At 39.7% G+C, this 18,221-nt stretch overlaps 4 protein-coding genes across 4 annotated transcripts in view; 3 read left to right on the forward strand and 1 right to left on the reverse strand.

Moving 5' to 3' along the window:
* Window positions 1-8,970, forward strand: part of LOC103524635 (putative U5 small nuclear ribonucleoprotein 200 kDa helicase) — a 19,058-nt gene extending 10,088 nt beyond the window's left edge. The window contains exons 17-28 of the mRNA XM_017449689.2: window positions 197-377; window positions 832-1,058; window positions 2,055-2,186; window positions 2,825-3,054; window positions 3,361-3,624; window positions 4,123-4,370; window positions 4,692-4,851; window positions 5,354-5,482; window positions 6,316-6,424; window positions 7,228-7,404; window positions 7,821-8,063; window positions 8,544-8,970. Coding sequence (XP_017305178.1) covers window positions 197-377; window positions 832-1,058; window positions 2,055-2,186; window positions 2,825-3,054; window positions 3,361-3,624; window positions 4,123-4,370; window positions 4,692-4,851; window positions 5,354-5,482; window positions 6,316-6,424; window positions 7,228-7,404; window positions 7,821-8,063; window positions 8,544-8,795 — 2,352 coding nt within the window. The 3' untranslated portion in view covers window positions 8,796-8,970. The remainder of the gene's footprint in view (window positions 1-196; window positions 378-831; window positions 1,059-2,054; window positions 2,187-2,824; window positions 3,055-3,360; window positions 3,625-4,122; window positions 4,371-4,691; window positions 4,852-5,353; window positions 5,483-6,315; window positions 6,425-7,227; window positions 7,405-7,820; window positions 8,064-8,543) is intronic.
* A 153-nt stretch (window positions 8,971-9,123) lies between these two features.
* On the reverse strand, window positions 9,124-10,935 carry LOC103524628 (39S ribosomal protein L17, mitochondrial). Its single transcript, XM_008489657.3, has 3 exons — window positions 10,798-10,935; window positions 10,243-10,474; window positions 9,124-9,938 (listed from the first exon to the last, which is right to left on the reverse strand). The coding sequence occupies exons 2-3, from the start codon at window positions 10,424-10,426 to the stop codon at window positions 9,475-9,477; spliced, it is 648 nt and encodes a 215-aa protein (XP_008487879.1). The 5' UTR covers window positions 10,427-10,474; window positions 10,798-10,935; the 3' UTR covers window positions 9,124-9,474.
* A 128-nt stretch (window positions 10,936-11,063) lies between these two features.
* On the forward strand, window positions 11,064-17,154 carry LOC103524637 (DALR anticodon-binding domain-containing protein 3-like). Its single transcript, XM_008489666.3, has 8 exons — window positions 11,064-11,157; window positions 11,733-11,958; window positions 12,186-12,365; window positions 12,581-12,828; window positions 13,150-13,310; window positions 15,067-15,200; window positions 16,101-16,271; window positions 16,647-17,154. Exons 2-8 carry the CDS (start codon window positions 11,797-11,799, stop codon window positions 16,764-16,766), a joined length of 1,176 nt encoding a protein of 391 aa, XP_008487888.1. The 5' UTR covers window positions 11,064-11,157; window positions 11,733-11,796; the 3' UTR covers window positions 16,767-17,154.
* On the forward strand, window positions 11,066-11,783 carry LOC103524636. The gene is made up of 2 exons (XM_008489665.3): window positions 11,066-11,373; window positions 11,601-11,783. The coding sequence occupies exons 1-2, from the start codon at window positions 11,212-11,214 to the stop codon at window positions 11,781-11,783; spliced, it is 345 nt and encodes a 114-aa protein (XP_008487887.1). The 5' UTR covers window positions 11,066-11,211.
* Window positions 17,155-18,221: the final 1,067 nt, after the last annotated feature.

An 18,221-nucleotide genomic window follows, 5' to 3' on the forward strand; every position in this document is an offset into this window, starting at 1 on the left:
CGGAAACGGACTGACCGCAAATCCTCTACTGTTCTTGTATCTTACAATTTTTAGGACCACACTTATTAGTGTTTGCTGCTGGTAGGTTTCTCGAAAATTTAGATTTAGGAAGGTTGTGACACCCCCACAGTACGGATTAAATGTATAGTGAACTTGTATACTGTATAGTGACGTCATTCTTCTTCCGTCCCCCCAGGGTCTGTTCTACTTTGACAACAGCTTCCGGCCCGTGGCACTGGAACAGCAATACATCGGAGTCACCGAGAAGAAGGCTCTGAAGAGGTTCCAAGTGATGAACGATATTGTGTATGAGAAAGTAATGGAGCATGCGGGCCGAAACCAACTGCTGGTGTTTGTACATTCGAGAAAAGAAACAGGTGAGTGAAACAGCAGTATACAGGGTGTTCCGCGAACGATTGTACAACCCTTGAGGGTTGATGCAGGACCTAAAGGCCTACCAGAAAACCTATTTGGTCAGATCCGATTTTCAACAGGGGCGGAATGAAGTATGTTTGAACTTAATGATTTTTCTCGTTACATGATAACTTGTAGCCAGCCTAGTTAGCTTGGTTGGTAGCGCATCTGCCTTGTAAGTGCTGTTTCGCGGGTTCGATTCCTGCCCGGGGCAGATTTTATCCTGAACGGATATTGTTCGTTCTCGAAACGGCTGGCTTTCTCCTATCTTGCCTTCCTTTTCTATTCGATTTCGGGACAATAGGACCTTAGCAGTTACAGTTCCCTCTACCAAACCTCTTCAAAAAAAAAACTTTGTGGACCCGACCCTGTATTATACCTATAACGTTACCTAATCAATCAATTGTATGTCCCCAGGCAAGACAGCGCGTGCTATCCGCGACATGTGTCTGGAGAAGGACACTCTGGGTCAATTTCTGCGCGAGGGCTCCGCCTCAATGGAAGTGCTGAGGACGGAGGCAGACCAGGTGAAGAATGGAGAACTGAGGGATTTGCTACCCTATGGGTTTGCCATACATCATGCCGGTATGACGCGTGTTGACAGAACCCTGGTGGAAGACTTGTTCGCCGATCGACATATTCAGGTGAGTGCCATTTACTTTGCTACACTTTTGAAGAAAATTATGGTCCTTGTTGTTTTAGCGGCTTTTGCTTTCGCCGAATGGTGATGGCAGAATAAAGAAAAAATACCTTCTTCTATCTGCCATACACCGGGTTAACGGTCTCTAGCCATGTTTAATAGGCTCGTCCTGGACCGCAGTCAACCATCATGAGGACTTGTGCTTGTTCTTTAAAAGCAGAGAGAACCCTTTGAAAAACTGCTATCTAGCTAGGCTGGTTAGGGTTAGCTGTTCTCCTCCCTGTTTATAGTCCCACAGCTAGACGCTAGTCTACTCTCCTAAGTCCTTATGTACATATGTGTAGCGCTTTGATTAATGATTGTCCACCTCCTAGGTCATAGGCTTTTTTCTACTTCTTCTTTTTAGACTTTAATGGCAGGATTCTCAGACTGTAAGCTCTTCCACCCAACCTATTTCTATTTACTGTTTGTCTTACTTTCAGGTCCTAGTGTCAACTGCTACTCTAGCTTGGGGTGTGAATCTACCAGCTCACACTGTGGTTGACAGAACCCTGGTGGAAGACTTGTTTGCTGATCGACATATTCAGGTGAGTACCTACCATTTTCAGTGTTACACTTTTGAAGAAAATTATGGTCCTTATGTATGGTGTAGTGCAGGGATCGCCAACCCGTCAATCGCGAGCTACCGGTAGCTCACGAGAGGTTTTCTAACTCGCAGATCGCAGACAGTCGCACAAGTTGAGAGCAACTCTTAGAGGAACCAAAAATTTACGTCTTATTCCCCCCCCCCTTTAACTAAAGATTGCCCGGGTTCGATTCTCAACCGGAAAGTTTTTGAAAAAATGTTCTTGTTCATGGATGTAAAAGAATGCGCCTTGAAGTAATGCGAAAGCGATTCCGATGTATTCTACTTCTTCCTTTTAGACTTCAATGGCAGGATTCTCACACTGTAAGCTCTTCCACCCAAGCTATTTCTATTTACTGTTTGTCTTACTTTCAGGTCCTAGTGTCAACTGCTACTCTAGCTTGGGGTGTGAATCTACCAGCTCACACTGTTATCATCAAGGGAACACAAATCTATAACCCGGAGAAAGGTCGATGGGTGGAACTTGGTGCCTTGGATGTCCTACAGGTAATGACTCTTATTCGATTCCCAGAGACGACAAAAAAAATTGCACTCGTATTTCGATGTCGAATATTTCAACTGGTTACTTTTTGGTGTTCTCGTGTAGACCGATCACCTCAATGGGAAGTTTTTTCCTCACGTTTTAAACTGTTTCGTTTTTAGAACCAAAAATTTCATTTCAATTCATTCGTTTATTTTCTTGATAAATTAATAATGGATGTACAAAGGTGTTTTCCCAAGGTAATATGTGACTTAGAAGATATTGAAACGGACTTGCAGCCTTAGGCGATTTTGCACTCCTCCAAATTTTAAGGAGTTTTAAAGTTCTGAAAAAAGGGTATATGCAAATTCCTCTGATGTGCATATATCCTTTTTTCAGGGCAGCCTAAAGTCCCGTTCCCACTTGTCGTTCGGGGGAAAAATCGTGTCGTGTGTAGTGGGAACACTCTCATTTAAATTACATTGCCTACAAGACATTCGGGAAGAAAATCGGATGAAACTCACGACAAATGGGAACAGGTCTTTAAGCCACGAAATTCGGCCAGTCTTAACCAACGGCTCTTAACCCGTTTGATACCCTTCTTTAGGGCAGCACGAAATTCTGAACAGCCTTAACTAAGGGCACATAAACCTTTTGATTTCAGATGTTAGGTCGAGCAGGTCGGCCCCAGTATGACACCAAGGGGGAAGGTGTTCTCATTACTAACCACTCAGAGTTACAGTACTACCTGAGTCTACTCAATCATCAGTTACCCGTAGAGTCTCAGATGATTAGTAAACTACCCGATATGCTCAATGCAGAGATCGTGCTGGGAACTGTGCAGAATCTGAAGGATGCAGTCACTTGGCTTGGATATACCTATCTCTATATCAGGTAAGAATGGAAAATTTTGAAACACAAAGAACTGTCTTATTTATGTTATGGTTCTGGACTTGAAGTTGGCATAGACATAGTTTTGATCTCAGTGTGTGTTGGAAGAAATTAGGAATTTTAAAATTCCTTGGACACTCAGAAGAATATCGAGGCTCCTTCCTTCTCCAAAGTGTATTTACAAATAATGTGTTTGTATGTAGAGCAATTTTTTTTCATTACAGGGGGTTTTTTTACGTGCTATACTTTTAAAATATTATTTTATATTTATCTTAGTCGTCTATTCTAATGTCTATTTCAATATTTCAGAATGCTGCGAGCGCCCAACCTATACGGTATATCGCACGATGCCCTCAAGGAAGACCCTCTGCTAGAATGTCACCGGGCAGACCTCATCCACACCGCCGCGTTACATCTGGAGCGCAGTGGCCTTATCAAGTACGATAGGAAGAGCGGGCATATGCAGGTGACAGAGCTGGGCAGAATAGCCAGTCACTATTATTGTACGCATGAAACCATGGCCACCTATAACCAGCTGCTGAAACCCACGCTCAGCGAGATTGAGCTGTTCAGGTAAGAACACTTGATCGGGTGTAAATAATTATTAACTTAAGATAGAAACACACTACCATCACGTGAGGGCAGTGTGGCTGTCCTGAACGAAATTACTAGGCTGATGGCAACCTGTATTCCAAGCACAGAGCCGAAAAAAAATCTGCCGGGACCTTTAAGGCCCGTTCCTACTTGTGAGTTTCGAATGTCCTGTAGACGATGTAATTTAAATGAGAGTGTTCCCACTACACACGACACGATTTTTTTCCGACCAACACAAACTGTCCTAGTAGGCAATGTAATTTAAATGAGAGTTTTCCCACTACACACACGACACGATTTTTTTTTCTGAACTCTACAAAATTCCTTGTAGGCAATGTAATTAAATGAGTGTTCCCACTGGACACGACACGATTTTTTTCCGAACGACAAGTGGGAACAAGGTCTTAGTGTGATGTCCCCTCGGGCACAAAGTTTCCTGCTTTGTTCTAATAGTTCTTAATATTTATGTTCCCCCAGAGTATTCTCCCTATCCGGTGAATTCCGTCACATCACAGTACGTGAAGAAGAGAAGCTGGAACTCCAGAAGTTAATGGAGCGCGCCCCTATCCCCATCAAGGAGAGTACTGATGAGCCATCAGCAAAAGTGAACATTCTGCTGCAAGCGTATATATCGCAGTTGAAACTGGAAGGCTTTGCCCTGATGTCAGACATGGTGTTTGTAACGCAGTCCGCTGCCCGTCTCATGAGAGCCATCTTTGAAATAGGTGAGTGGAGAGGTTTTGCGCAGTAGACTTTGGAGCTGGGAGTTGGTGGTTCGATACAAGTCAGTTTTTTTCCATTTAGAGTTTTGATAGAGGGAATTAGGCCTTATCGTCCCGAAATCGAAGAGAGAAGGAAGACAGGATAGACGAAAGCTAATCGTTCCGAGAACGAACCTTATCCGTTCAGGAAGTTCGCCCTGGACGGGAATGGAACCCGCGACCTAGCGCTTACAAGACAAGACAAGCACGCTATCCTCAAAACTAACTAGTAACTAGGCTGAATTAATCCCTTCTTTATCAATTGAATTTTCTCTCTGTCCCCAGTTCTGTACAGAGGTTGGGCACAACTTGCTGACAAAGCTCTCTCCCTGTGCAAAATGGTGGATCGTAGAATGTGGCAGTCCATGTCCCCACTGCGGCAGTTCCGGAAAATACCTGAGGAGATCATCAAGAAAATCGAGAAGAAGAATTTCCCGTGGGAGAGGTGAGTGGGAATTAATGCTCCGGCCTATCTACTCTCTCTATGCCAAATTACCTAGACAGAACGCAGGGTTAGACTGCGGAAGTAAAGTGACTTCCAGTCTTATTCCAGCAGTATAAACAGGGTATAACATCTATTCTATTTAAATCTCTACTAGAACAGATCAGGCCAGATGATTTTTTTTTTCTTTTTTTTTCTGTTGGCTAGACTTTGAATGGGAATAAAACAGATTAGATTTTAGACCAAATTAATCAAGCGTGCGGGGAGGCGCGCGAATGTCAAGAGCTCGAAACGGCGCGGTGTTCAACGTTATATCTAACCTCTGGTTATTTTAATGTACATAGAGCATTTCTTTAAATAAATTTCAACTGTTTCTCTATTCCAGGATGAAATCCATTTGCTTCATGATGAGCGAGGGCCCGTGTTGGAAGCTCTCATAGCTAATTAAAATTAATTCAGATCTTAACTTTTTGTTCGATATATCACTTTCTCCCGTATATTCCAGATTGTATGATCTTGGCCCAAACGAGATTGGAGAATTAATCCGCGTGCCGAAGTTGGGCAAAACCATTCACAAGTATGTGCACCAGTTTCCCAAGCTAGAATTGGCCACACACATTCAACCTATAACAAGGTAAGTCTATACCCACATTCAACCTGTAGCAAAGTAAGTCTGCCCATTTCCCATATCTCACCTAGCCTTTTTACTTTCCATTACACTATGTGAACTTATGCAATGTAATGAGGAAGTAGGTATTGGAATTGGTTAAAATTGTCGGGAAATTGATGAAAATATCTGCTTTAGGATCCCCTGAGTAAAAAAAGTGATGAGAAAGTCGTGTCATACTGAAATTATTTGTTGGAAAGCGGAGTTTTTTCACAACTTTTTTGGATATCATAGCATTAATAAGTGCAATCAATTTTCATATTTCAAGAATTTGTTAATGCCAACACTGGTCGCTACTCGATTAAAATAGCTACTCAATTGTCCTCTCGAGGCTGAGTGCACCTCAAACTCGAAACAAATGGCCGGAAAAACTTCGACCCCGCCGGGAATCGAATCCAGGACCTTCGGCTTGCAACCGTGCCGTGAGATAGGCATGGATGTCGTCTTTGTGATTATCACACCAGATTTTTAACATTTTATTTTGTCATCTCCTAAACCAGTCAGGCAAAGCTAATGTATAGTGAACTTGTATACTGTATAGTGACGTCATTCCTCTTCCGTCCCCCAGGGTCTGTTCTACTTTGACAACAGCTTCCGGCCCGTGGCACTGGAACAGCAATACATCGGAGTCACCGAGAAGAAGGCTCTGTGGAGCGGAGAATAAAGAGCATTGAGCTTTTGACTCTCAGCTCTATGCGGTTTGAATTCGTCGTCCTCTTCGTGCTCTATGCTCTCCGCTCTGTTTTTAACCCTAGGAAGACCTCTTATTGACATGCTATCCTGTGTGTACGATTTCTCAGATCTACATTGAGAGTGGAACTCACCATCAGTCCTGATTTCCAATGGGATGAGAAGCTACATGGAGGATCAGAAGGATTCTGGATTCTAGTGGAAGATGTCGACTCTGAGGTAAGTATGACTTGGTTCAGCCTCCATTAAATTGATTTTAACAGGAATACAAAAAAAAAATCGATAATTATCGAGTTAACAATCTGCGTTCAAGCTCGGTTTAAGTCTCGGATTAAATTAGCCAATCAGATTACTTACTTAAACCTGCCCTGGGCGGATTTTATTCCGAACTGATGATGATCGTTCTCGGAACGGCTGGCTTTCTCCTATCCTGTCTTCCCTCTTAAAATTAATTCAGATCTTAACTTTTTGTTCAATATATCACTTTCTCCCGTATATTCCAGATTGTATGACCTTGGCCCAAACGAGATCGGAGAATTAATCCGTGTGCCGAAGTTGGGCAAAACCATTCACAAGTATGTGCACCAGTTTCCCAAGCTGGAATTGGCCACACACATTCAACCTATAACAAGGTAAGTCTATACCCACATTCAACCTGTAGCAAAGTAAGTCTGCCCATTTCCCATATCATGTAAAATGACTACTTAGAATAGAGTAGAATTCTAAGAAAATAGAAGAGATTAGAAATGTAAATATTCTATGTCCGGCAGGTTAGTTTCAAATTTCATCAAAATTGGACCAACTGTTGAGAGTTATGGTGGAAGAAGGATCGAGTACAATAGTCCTACATACTGGACTCCGCACACACGAATTTCGTCAGAAAAGACCTTCCATTTAAATGTAATGTATGGTGGAAAAAAAAAACAAACATGAACAGACAAACTAAAGGAAAAGTGAAAAGCGAGATAAAACTTACAACTCCATCGTTCACTCAATTAACACTTCCATTCTCTTTTCCTCAGGCAATTCGTCTCATCCAGGCCTGTGTGGATGTGCTTAGTTCTAATGGTTGGCTCTCCCCGGCTGTAGCGGCTATGGAGGTGGCTCAAATGATTACTCAGGCCATGTGGAGCAAGGATTCCTATCTGAAGCAACTGCCTCACTTCAATGCGGACATTATCAAGCGGTGTACTGAGAAGGTAAAGCAAATTGTAGTTGACCTTTGGTTTTAATTTTTCACACTAGAGTTTTGTGCTCAATCACTCTGAGGAGCCGCAGCGGGGTACTCTGTCTTGATTCATTATCTGTCGTTCGGAGAAAAAAAAATTCGTGACGTGTGTAGTGAGACCCATATAGCAGTTGCTTTTGGGTAAAAAAATTATGAATGGTCGATTCTTACGTAAAAAGTTGTGAAAAATCGAAATCTGAGGTCAAAACCCCGAAAAAGTAACTTTAAAAAAGGTAGAAAATTTAATTTTTATTTGCCGTTCTAATGAAAAATTTCAAAGAGTCGTGACGTCAAAGTTTACGAAATGCGCAGAAACGCATGAGCACAAACAAGTTTGATGGCATAATATCTCACGTCTCATATTTCACCTCCATGTTTTCTCCCCAGGGTGTGGAGACAGTGTTCGACATCATGGAACTCGAGGATGACGACCGACTCCGTCTGCTACAACTAAGCGAGTCCCAGCTAGCTGACGTCGCCAGGTTCTGTAACCGCTATCCGAACATTGAGCTCTCGTACGAAGTACTCAACAAGGATCGGATTAGTTCGGGCAGTTCCGTCAATGTGGTGGTCAATTTGGATCGGGAGGATGAAGTGACGGGGCCTGTCATTGCGCCCTTCTATCCACAGGTGAGTGTATTTATTATTTTATTTTATAGAATGTTCGTTCTCGGAACGGCTGACTTTCTTTTATTTTGTCTTCCTTCTTTCTTCGATTTCGGGATGATAAGACCTTAGTAGTTACAGTTCCCTCTGTCGAACCTTTTAAAAAACAGATTTGTGTTTTACCGCCGTTTTTATATCCTAGCAATAAAACAACTCCTACATTAAATGCGTGTGGTCTGTGTCGTAGTATGCCTCTCATCAGATAGGCGAGAAGAACGATACTTCCCATTCAGGTGCTGGGACAACACGAGAACACTAGAAAGTAACCCGATGAAACATTTGCAATCGAAAAACGAGTACAAAATTGTGTCGATGGTGGGATTCGAACCCGGGACCTTCTGCATGACAAGCAAGAGCGTTACCACTGGGGTAACCGTGCCCCTAAAGTTAAGTCCATAAATAGTTTTACAATATTCTAATAATATGATCACTTCATTGTTTCAGAAACGAGAGGAAGGCTGGTGGGTGGTGATTGGGGATCCGAAAACCAACTCGCTTCTTTCGATCAAACGTCTTACCCTACAGCAGAAGGCCAAAATCAAGCTGGACTTTGTAGCTCCCAATCCTGGCCATCATTCCTATGCGCTGTACTTTATGAGTGATGCATACCTAGGTTGTGATCAGGAGTATAAGTTTAGCATTGATGTGAGCGAGTATTATTCGGGAGGTGAAAGTGACAGTGATGTTGAGAAATAGACACTAAGCACTCTCGGAGGTGCTGGGTTCGAATCCCGGTCGGGCGGAAATTTTCTGACCAAATTTTCCCGTCTCCGGATAGGCATGGACCAGATAGTGGAATCCACATATAAGTGGAAAGTACTCAGGTTATGTCGTGTAAATTGTTTTTCTAGGGATCACCTAAGTCTGGATGGTTCAAATGTAATTTTATCTTATAGTGGATTTTGAAAATAGAACTGGAACTATATAAACTATATTGTTTCAATATCGGTCATGTTCTCAACAAAAGCTGGTAGATGCCTATAGATATACAAAATACTTTTAGAATTTTACTATTTTCTTTCCCTTTTCTATTATTTACGTATTGTATGACAAATGCATTACTTTTGACTCACTTAACTTGTAAATAAACGTCAATTTTTTGTACATACAAAATTTTCATGTATCCCAAATTTTTTGTTTTATTTTGATCATATTCTATTGTACCCTAGATCTAATTTAAACGTGACACAGATCTTGGAGCTTGCCAGCAAGGATCATAATACCACTGAGTAGATAGCAAGTCCTCTTCATGGTTAAACCAAGTCTACATGTTACAATCTACTTTATGTACTCTCTTCTAATTGCAAGATTACCACAGACAGTAATTAGCATATTTGTTTGTTAGGATTCTACAATTATTTAAACTATACATCTTTCATTTAGTTTCTGTTTCTGTAGTTGTCTCACTGGGAGTTTGACTATTGTTTTGTGCCAGTTCTTCACTCTTAGCACTACTGTCAGCATTGGCTCTAGATTCCAAGTCCTGAGCTATTTCTGCATACTTCTGAGCTCTGTATTCCTTCTTAGCTTCATCAAGCAGGACATTCTGTATGTGAAGTCTACTGTCCACCGCTCTCTGAACTAGTGGAGGGAAAGGATTGCCCCTGAGTTCTATCACAGAGTGGAAGCTTAAATCAGATTTCTCTGGTGTGGCATGAGGAATGGGGGCATTGTATGCACGTGTGTATGATACAGTTGTGTTTTGAAACCTTGGGACAAGAACTTTGAATAGCTTGTGTACAATGTTCTTCTCTTCTATCCAAAAGTCAGCCATGTCCATTGTTTCCTTGTGAGTATCTCCATGTCTGATGGCATCAGAGATCAAACGTTCTACATAGCCTGAAATAATATGATAAATGAACTATTATAAAGTGATAGTCAGCTCCCATGGCATAGTGGTCACTGCACTTGCCTTGCACGCGGGAGACCCGGGTTCGATTCCCGGCGGGGTCAAGAAATTTGACCATAGCAAAAACAAGTTTGAGTTACTGCTTCTGCAAAGTTACAAGTTTGAGTTATGGACAAGGAGGACTTGTGACAAAAGGAGGCACTGCTACAATAACAACTGCTTCCACACAAGAGTAGGGTTATCTTTGAACTATTATTACATCTTTCAATAAATAGGAACTTGACAAACTCTCACCTCTGGCTTCATCACCATCATAGTGATACACTTCTATCCTTTCATATTTCAGCAGTGCTGTTACAATAGATCTGAGTTTCTTTACTCGCCCTTGTGGGCCTTCAGGATTACGTAATCTTCTGTGCTTAGCCAGGATTGGGATCCGTAATCGGGATACAAGTTTGGTTACTTCAGCTTGATTCATTGTTGGTTGATTGATCAGCTACAGTAGGTATTAAAGTGCAATGGGTCCCTGAAAATATGAAAGGTAGGTAGCTAGCTGTTAACCTTAATGTTAGTCAAGTTTGGTGCCTCAAGCTCATATCCTCTGTCATGCAATTTAATCCATGGGTTTACACTGTTTACAGACAGACCCAATAATATCCAAAAGTGTGTTCCATATCATTGTAAGCTGACAACATATTTTTTACATCTGCTCGCTAAATTGTATTGTAAGCTGACTACACATTTTTTACATCTGCTCGGAAGTAATGGTATCAATTCCAATTTTAGGGCACATAGAGCTGATCTTGAACGAACATACCTGGACTCTACTGCAATATGTAGCTCACTTACCTTTATCAACTGAAATAAGAACACTTGAATTTAACAATGATTCTTGTTTCTTTCGAGGAAAATTTTCAGCCTTCGGGCTCCTCCAGTCCTCCACAGTCCACCTTTTCCTTTTCAAATTTTCTTTAAATTCAAACTTTCCCGCGGTTGTTTTGTTTATGTTATCGAATCGAATGTTGTAATCGATATTTCAAAATATCGATATTTTCATTTCGATTCTTCTTCAACCGCGAAATTTTAAAATTATCAATCAAAAAAATCTCAAATTCTCAAAAGTGAAAGGTGTTTGCTTTGAGTTTTTCCCTTTGGTTTTTCTTCTCCTAATCTAATCCCTATCTTATCTTTATCAATTTATTAATATCAGTCAAGCAGTTTCGTATTCTATTTCAGCCCCAAATTATCCATCAAGCTTGAAAGATGGAGGAGTATTTGATATTCAAATTTACAAAGTGCCTCTATGCCTCTTTTCACATACCAAGTGAGAGCTTACTAGAACACAAATTCATTTATTTTGAAAAAGAAAAGTTCAGGCACAAAGGTGACATTTCTATTCTGAAGAGACCTCTGAATGACTGCACTGTAAGTATAAGTAGTACCAACTATTTATTAGATATTCAATTTTACTAGTAAACCTCAATGTCCAATTCTTGAAAGGTTAAATCAGAAGAAGTCCACTATTCCAACCAAAACACTATTGAGGTTTATTCTGAACAGTAACCAATAAGTAGGTAATTAAAATATTTTCCATTTGTGTTCATATGAGTCAAATCCACAACTAAAGCCCTTTACTCTAATCAATTTTCCAGGAAAATGTAGATGTCCTGATAGAAGAATCCAAGAGCAAGTGGTGCCTTCCATTGAAAGCTGTCAACATTTCTACGGACTACATTCACTTATTTTTCAATAAAGACGTTGTCTTCAGGAAAACTCTTCAAGAATTCAAGCAGTTTCGTATTCTATTTCAGCCCCAAATTATCCATCAAGCTTGAAAGATTAAGATATATGGAGGAGTATTTAATATTCAAATTTACAAAGTGCCTCTATGCCTCTTTTCACATACCAAGTGAGAGCTTACTGGAACACAAATTCATTTATTTTGAAAAAGAAAAGTTCAGGCACAAAGGTGACATTTCTATTCTGAGGAGACCTCTGAATGACTGCACTGTAAGTATAAGTAGTACCAACTATTTATTAGATATTCAATTTTACTTGTAAACCTCAATGTCCAATTCTTGAAAGGTTAAATCAGAAGAAGTCCACTGTTCCAACCAAAACACTTTTGAGGTTTATTCTGAATAGTAACCAATAAGTAGGTAATTAAAATATTTTCCATTTGTGTTCATGTGAGTCAAATCCACAAGTAAAGCCCTTTACTCTAATCAATTTTCCAGGAAAATGTAGATGTCCTGATAGAAGAATCCAAGAGCAAGTGGTACCTTCCATTGAAAGCTGTCAACATTTCTACGGACTACATTCACTTATTTTTCAATAAAGACGTTGTCTTCAGGAAAACTCTTCAAGGAGTTCAGAACAAAAATAAATCCTATGGGTTTTACAAAACCAACAAAAAGGTGAGAAATTTACATTTAGGTAAGTAGTTTGGTCTCTTTCTAGTATCTTTGCTAAAATCTGCTCTGGTCTCTGTCCTCTTTTTTACCCAACTTGTTTGGATTCAAATAATTTGGGCACTGGCTGCACACTCCTTAATTCTTTGTCCACAATATCTGCCCATATACCTAATAGTAATACTCGGAAATTAATTATGTAGTTTGTTTGACACTTTCAGATTGTTCTACAAAAAGACACAGGTGTAAAGAATGCCCTTACACAGCTGAGGATTGACAAGGCATTGGAATTGACAACCAAGTTGGTACAAAAGTTGGGCTATGAGCTTAGGACAGAAGATAGTGAAGTTTGTCTCAAGTTTTATTTGACAAATAGGAGTGAAGTGCCAGCAGGGTACAAGAGAATATTTGTGATGGGCGTGGAAGACGGGAAGAAGAAATGTGAGCTTACTACTGAGAAATATTTCAGGTGACTAATTTTTATCTAAATAGTTCTCATGTTCACCCAGTGAAGAAATGGGAAGTATTCTATGGTATGAGGATTGAGGATGCTATGACACAGACTAGTCTAATGTAGCAGTTGCTTCACTTCTTTCTGCAAATTAAAAATGGTGCACATCAATGCATATAAGTTGTTCTGCCTTGGAAGCTAGCTATCATATTGTAGGGAAGTACATATTGGGAGGTACAAGGAAAAGTGTCCTGATGGGCAACTCCTGACATGTGTTACTTTCTAACTGGTTTTAAAGTACCTGTATCATGAATACTTTTCTATTCCATGTATTTCCAGTTTAAAGTCATCAGAAGTTAACAGTATGTCAAATGGAATGGACTCAGCCTCATCCTCAGAACATCTTGTTGACACCAGTGTAAAGTTTAATTTATTCCATGCCAGTGTGGCAAGTTCTTCCAGACTGTCAGCCTCAGGAGAAATATCTCACAATACTAAAGGTAAAACAGTAAAAATGTATTGAAACAAAGTAGAAGGTCCAACTTATTCCAGAGCTAAAGATTACCTACCTATTTAAATTGTTTTAATCAGCTCATTGACCGGGTTGCCTTGAAATTTCATAAAAAGAAAGCTTGATCTTTTGATCTGCCTTTAAAATATTGTCGTTTTTAAAATGCACTTTATTTCAGAGCTAAATATTACCTATTTAAATTGTTTCAATCATCTCATTGACCGGGTTGCCTTGAAATTTCATAAAAAGAAAGCTTGATCTTTTGATCTGCCTTTAAAATATTGTCGTTTTTAAAATGCACAATGTGATCTTTACCTATTAACCAAACTCCACGGGATACTAATGAAAAGTTCCTCAATCTTAAACTGTGTGGGGTAAAAATTAAAAATCTTCTGAGAACTGAGACTAGCATTCTTTATTTGTCCTCTGTTTCAGATGCAATATTTGTTGTGTACAACTATGTACGGTTGATGGGTGGTGATTGGGGATCCGAAAACCAACTCGCTTCTTTCGATCAAACGTCTTACCCTACAGCAGAAGGCCAAAATCAAGCTGGACTTTGTAGCTCCCAATCCTGGCCATCATTCCTATGCGCTGTACTTTATGAGTGATGCATACCTAGGTTGTGATCAGGAGTATAAGTTTAGCATTGATGTGAGCGAGTATTATTCGGGAGGTGAAAGTGACAGTGATGTCGAGAAATAGAGGTGCTGGGTTCAAATCCCGGCCGGGCGAAATTTTTCTGACCAAATTTTCCTGTCCCCGGATAGGCATGGACCAGATAGTGGAATCCACATTTAAGTGGAAAGTACCCAGGTTATGCCGTGTAAATTGTTTTTCTAGGGATCACCTAAGTCTGGATGGTTCAAATGTAATTTTATCTTATAGTGGATTTTGAAAATAGAACTGGATGAGAAATAGACACTAAGCACTCTCGGAGGTGCTGGGTTCGAATCCCGGTCGGGCGGAAATTTTCTGACCAAATTTTCCCGTCTCCGGATAGGCATGGACCAGATAGTGGAATCCACATATAAGTGGAAAGTACTCAGGTTATGTCGTGTAAATTGTTTTTCTAGGGATCACCTAAGTCTGGATGGTTCAAATGTAATTTTATCTTATAGTGGATTTTGAAAATAGAACTGGAACTATATAAACTATATTGTTTCAATATCGGTCATGTTCTCAACAAAAGCTGGTAGATGCCTATAGATACACAAAATACTTTTAGAATTTTACTATTTTCTTTCCCTTTTCTATTATTTACGTATTGTATGACAAATGCATTACTTTTGACTCACTTAACTTGTAAATAAACGTATTTTCTGTACATACAAAATTTTCATGTATCCCAAATTTTTTGTTTTATTTTGATCATATTCTATTGTACCCTAGAGCAGCTAGAGCTAATTTAAACGTGACACAGATCTTGGAGCTTGCCAGCAAGGAAAATAATACCACTGAGTAGATAGTAAGTCCTCTTCATGGTTAAACCAAGTCTACATGTTACAATCTACTTTATGTACTCTCTTCTAATTGCAATATTACCACAGACAGTAATTAGCATATTTGTTTGTTAGGATTCTACAATTATTTAAACTATACATCTTTCATTTAGTTTCTGTTTCTGTGACCTATTAACCAAACTCCGCGGGATACTAATGAAAACTTCCTCAATCTTGAACTATGTGGGGTAAAAAATCTTCTGAGAACTGAGACTAGCATTCTTTATTTGTCCTCTGTTTCAGATGCAATATTTGTTGTGTACAACTATGTACGGTTGAAAACCATTCTGAACACTTACCACTCCAAAGTAGAACAAAATATTTATCCACCTCTGCCTAGCATAGAACTCACTGAATTTTCCTTGCTGAGTAAAGACGTAAGTCACTGAAGAAAAGCAACACACATGCTCTTAAATATTTTAAAAGGTGACCAATACGTGATAGTTGCCATTTGACTGGCTTTTTTGGCCTTACCAGTTTAAGTCAGTACTTCGCTATCGAGCCTAATTTGATTTCAGAAAAGAAGAAAAAAAAAAAATGTCGAACAAAAAAGCTGAACTCTTTTTCAGTTTATTTATTAAACTGAACTTTTATTTTTCCAATTTATTTAATCTTACATATATATAATCATATATTCTGACGTCTACTCCGTGGACTGTGTAGGTTTAGGAAAGTCCCATCCCGTGCTAGGGTCGTCAGATACCGCCATATAGATCAACGCTCCCTCATTGGGTAAAGGCTTGATAGCCACGTAGGTTTTCTTATCCAGCGACCACTGACTCATAATATCCAATGGTTTCTCTCTACTCTGCTCACTCACAGCTTCCGAAGTATTCTTCAGCAAGGTCAGATAGTATTTGAGGAAACAATTCCTATTCTTCTTCACCTGAGGGTCTTCCGATTTGAGCGACAGAATTTTGTTCATCCACCGGATAGCGGTACGCTTTTGAGTTTTGTCGCCGATTTCCGAAATGTACATGACGGCCTTTTCAAAGTCCTTCTTGAAATCCGACTCGTATAACTCCCCCGCCATTGTATGCTGTTGATTTTTTGTATTTCTCCAGGTGATAACCGTTAATTTCGAGATATTTGTATTTTTTTCTATACAGTGCTTTTCACGGAAAGAAATCTATTTATTTTCGTTCTAGCCAGACAACGTCCATTCTTTTTTTTTTCGTCCTTTTATTATAATCTAACTTATGCGGTTCCTGAAGTAGAGCGACAAAGCTGAATTGTCTGTGAAATACTTATCCCAATATCTTTTCTCCCTTTTCTAGGAAGAGTGGGGCATACTACTGGACCACATCTTGCGATTTCCTCAGCTAGTGGCCGAGTTCTCTGATAAGCTAGAGAAAGAAGGCAAGGTTCACCTACATGGCTTCTTCATTATGCTTGTGGTATTCTCCAATCAAATCAGTCGCTACTACCGCCGTGTTCGAATTCTGACCGTATGTACACACTCTATTGTATTTTTACAAAATGTCTGTATTTATTTTCATGTTATTGATTCATTAATTTAACTGATATAGAACAACTACTATTCTACGTACATTCGGGCTGGATAAACAAGGTATTATATTCTATTCTATTCTGTGTAAGCGATTCTGCCGTCGGCCTTTGCACTTTTTACTCCGAGCGCAGAAAGAAAGTGAAATAAATATGTACCTAAGTAGGAAAATGGTAATTTGTCTGTGATGAGTCCTTTCGGTCGATTTCCGATTCCTTTCTTTTTTTAGATGAAAATTTCACGGCCGTTTTTATTTCGTATCAACGAAACAACTAGATAATACATTAGGCATTTCAATCATCTTGTCTTGTTTCAGGAAGCCAAGCCTCATCTAGTCCAGGTAATGTTTGCCAGACTACATCTGATCTCTGCCTGTGTTACAATCTATGAGGTAATGTTCGAGTGTCTCGCTATTAGGCCGCCCTCGAGTATGTGAAAAAGGAGAGCCGAATTTCACTGAAAGCCATCCATCTCCAGCCTAGTCCTAAATTTTTTTAAAGAGGTTTGACGGAGGGACCTGTCGTCCCGAATTCGAAGATAGAACCAAGACAGGATAGGAGAAATTCAGCCCTTTCCGAGAACGAACATTAACCATTTGCCGATTTTGAAAATTTGAACCGATTGCAATACTTTCATTACTATTATAGCTCGCTATACTATAGTAATAGAAAGTAAAAAGCTCAGAACCTCAAAAGAGGAAGCATCGGCCGTTGGGGGCCCCGTACGAGCTCTTTTGCTAAGTGAGGTTTACAGTTTATTGATATGCTACAAGTATCTAAAAGATAAAGATTGTTAAGGAAATATAAAATTACATAACTTTCGCATGTTGTTTGTTCTTTGGTGTTCTATTTGTTTTTGTTCACATTTCAATTTCGGCTGGAAAATTGAAATAAACACTCAAGTAGGTACTGTAAATCATCAGATTGGAGTAAGTAATTACTTTGTCCATGATATAGGCATGGTGCCCATCTTATGCTGTGGGAAGGATTGAAGGTCTAAAGCTGTGCCCACATACTTGTATGGTCGACGGCCGTCGATCGACGAGATGAATCAATGTGGACGGTTTCAGTCATCGATCGACGTCCGTGGACTAAGTGTGGACACAGCTTAAAATAAAATCCCTTGCTCAGAAACAATGTCTGGACCACCTCTATGTCTAATGGATTCTAGTAAAGAATTGAGGGAGAATCCTGTCATTGAATCCTTGAAAACTTTCAATCCTCAAAGGTTCGACTCCCTTTAGGGTTGGATTTTTAAAATATTCGTTGAATCACGTAATTCTAAAAGGTGGTATTTAAGTTTTTTCGTTATAGGTATACTTGGATGCTATACCATGACGTTCATTTCATTAAAAATTCAGTTCTCTCGACACATGCGCAAAAAAAAAAAAAAATTAGATACCTTATTTACCAAGAAATTGTAATACCTACATTGGTGAATTTGGCACATCCACGTATTTCTCTTTCACTCTGTGGATTATGGAGGGGGAGACTAAAAAAGGGAAATATTGACCCCAAATGAAATTAATTCCTCTCTGTATTTCTCTTTCACTCTGTGGATTATGGAGGGGGAGACTAAAAAAAGGGAAATATTGACCCCAAATGAAATTGGGGAAATGGCAGAGTGAAAGGTCTTTCCATCCTATCTTCTTATCCGGGCCTAAAATAAGGGACCTGAATGGTACTTGGGCACTTTCATTGGTGTTATCGGTTCGGACTTAGGGCTCACCCACTATTATAAGTAGGTAACCAGCAGTTTTTAACCCCTCGTTGGTAAGCAGTGAAAAGCACTTTGTGCTAGTTCGATGTCCGAAGAAATATATATGACTGTTAACCGACATCGAGGTATTCACGAGTATCTCAGACTTATTCCCGTTTTCTGTATCAGTATC

Source organism: Diaphorina citri, unplaced genomic scaffold (assembly GCF_000475195.1).
Source record: "Diaphorina citri unplaced genomic scaffold, Diaci psyllid genome assembly version 1.1 scaffold109, whole genome shotgun sequence".
NCBI lineage: Eukaryota > Metazoa > Arthropoda > Insecta > Hemiptera > Psyllidae > Diaphorina > Diaphorina citri.

Coding starts and splice junctions, on each gene's coding strand:
- LOC103524628 (XM_008489657.3), bottom strand. CDS start 10,426: ATGAATCAAGCTGAAGTAACCAAACTTGTATCCCGATTACGGATCCCA. Junction 9,939..10,242: donor TGATGGTGATGAAGCCAGAG/GTGAGAGTTTGT, acceptor ATATTATTTCAG/GCTATGTAGAACGTTTGATC.
- LOC103524636 (XM_008489665.3), top strand. CDS start 11,212: ATGGAGGAGTATTTGATATTCAAATTTACAAAGTGCCTCTATGCCTCT. Junction 11,374..11,600: donor GACCTCTGAATGACTGCACT/GTAAGTATAAGT, acceptor TCAATTTTCCAG/GAAAATGTAGATGTCCTGAT.
- LOC103524637 (XM_008489666.3), top strand. CDS start 11,797: ATGGAGGAGTATTTAATATTCAAATTTACAAAGTGCCTCTATGCCTCT. Junction 11,959..12,185: donor GACCTCTGAATGACTGCACT/GTAAGTATAAGT, acceptor TCAATTTTCCAG/GAAAATGTAGATGTCCTGAT. Junction 12,366..12,580: donor TTTACAAAACCAACAAAAAG/GTGAGAAATTTA, acceptor TGACACTTTCAG/ATTGTTCTACAAAAAGACAC.